Genomic DNA, 1,827 nt, shown 5'->3' on the forward strand with positions numbered 1-1,827 from the left:
TCTTGTGTATCCAAATGATGATTCCTCCTAATGCATTTTTTTGTAGGACAGCATACATGCATCCTAATTATTGAGGACTCACAAACTAAAAGAACCTTGAGGAATATAAAATGGGGTGCCACACTGAGATGGGGCAAAGGTATTACTCTCCCAAGGACTATAATGATTGTTGAATTCTTATGTCAAGTGATTTTCCTTAAGTTTAGTTCCTTCTGCTGTTATCTCATCTTTTGAATTTTCTTTTCTTACCAGGTGTCTGGAACGGGATTATAGTTTCTTCTGATTGAACACAGCCTTTGAACACCATCTGGCCAATCCAGCCTACGTGTGTGTGTGTGCATGTGTGTGTGCAGTCATTCTCTTGTCTTCTTTTTAGTGTTGTTATAATTGTTATCACCAGGACCCCATGCCTTTAACGAACATTAACTCTATCAGTTATCCTCCATACCATGTCATGTTCTTCATTGTTTTTCATACAAAACTCTCATGTAATTTGTCCCTAGTGTTGCTAAGCCTAAAGTAGGGGCTAGGCCACATCTCAGTGTCTACTGTGTTGGACTTTTAACATAGAGTATCACATTTAATTTGAACAACACCCTGCAGAGGTAGGTATACTTATATCTATATTACATATGAGATAACTGAAGCCCAGGGAATTTAAGTCACTTGCCCGAGGTTACTTGTGATAAAATCAAGATTTGAACCCAGATGTACCTGACTTCAAAGTCTGTTTTCTCCTAGGAATCCTATAGAGAGACTAGGTTTTAACATTTTCCAGAGAATTTCATGGCATTTCTGGTGAATGGTGTTTTAAAGAGTTTCTTTCCAATTGCAGCCCTGCCTTGGACAAGACACTGCTGAATCTGTAAGAGATGCCACTGCCACTACCACCCCAAAGCTCCAAACCTGAGCCTAGGAAATCTCAGTCCAGCAAAATTGTGTCCAGTGATTATGATTATGATCAAACTGAAAAGGTTAGAGCAAGCCGTTTTTTCCTACAGTGTCCCAGGTATTCTGTTTCTGTGTTGGCACAGTACCTATCCTTATCCCTGAATCTTTTGGAATATATCTGGTGTAATCTGAGAAAGTGGGGAGGGGTGGCAGCCCTTGATATTGGAGAATACCAGCCGATTAGAACTTGGGGAGAAAATATGAACTCTTCTTTTCCATCAGTGCAGGGCTCAGATGAAGGCCACCCTTCACAATCTTCAAAACCATGGTCATTTATGACTATATCTGTATTCTTACTTTCTCTGGGAAGCTCCAAGCACCTTGTTGTAAGGTGTTTGGTGCATCTTAGTGAGAGTATGAAGATTACATTGGCAAATATATCACCATGCTCTTTGCAGCTATTAAATTTGAAGAATGGGCATATTTTGACTCTGCTGTTTTGACTTTATGGGTAGTTTGACATTGCTATTTTAACCTTGGAGTGTACTGTGTTCGTCATCATACATATTTTAATCAGAATTATACTAACATTGATGAATTGTCATCAAGAGAGTATTTCCTGGAGCAAATATCATTTCCTTGAATTTATTTTCCTTGATTGGTTTTCTACAGATAAACATTTTCTACTCATTTCTTTTTTTTTTTTCTTTTTTTTTCTTTTTTTTTGAGTTGGAATCTCACTCTGTCACCCAGACTGGAGTGCAGTGGCCGCTCCCGGCCACCACAGCCTCGACCTGCTGGGCTCCGGCGATCCTTCCACCTCAGCCTTCCAAGTAGCTGGAACTACAGGTGCGCGCTACCACGCCCGGCTAATTTTTGATTTATTGTAGAGATGAGGTCTCACCAAGTTGCCCAGGTGGGTCTTGAACCCGCGGG

General features: G+C 40.4%; 1 protein-coding gene across 1 annotated transcript in view; it reads left to right on the top strand.

Annotated features, from left to right (window-relative positions):
• Positions 1-872: 872 nt before the first annotated feature.
• Positions 873-1,827, top strand: part of CCNB3 (cyclin B3) — a 49,596-nt gene continuing 48,641 nt past the window's right edge. Inside the window, exon 1 of the mRNA XM_021711025.1 lies at positions 873-974. Coding sequence (XP_021566700.1) covers positions 873-974 — 102 coding nt within the window. The remainder of the gene's footprint in view (positions 975-1,827) is intronic.

The sequence above is a fragment of the Carlito syrichta genome, unplaced genomic scaffold, assembly GCF_000164805.1.
Source record: "Carlito syrichta isolate Samal-C Ts95f unplaced genomic scaffold, Tarsius_syrichta-2.0.1 Scaffold301818, whole genome shotgun sequence".
Classification (NCBI taxonomy): domain Eukaryota; kingdom Metazoa; phylum Chordata; class Mammalia; order Primates; family Tarsiidae; genus Carlito; species Carlito syrichta.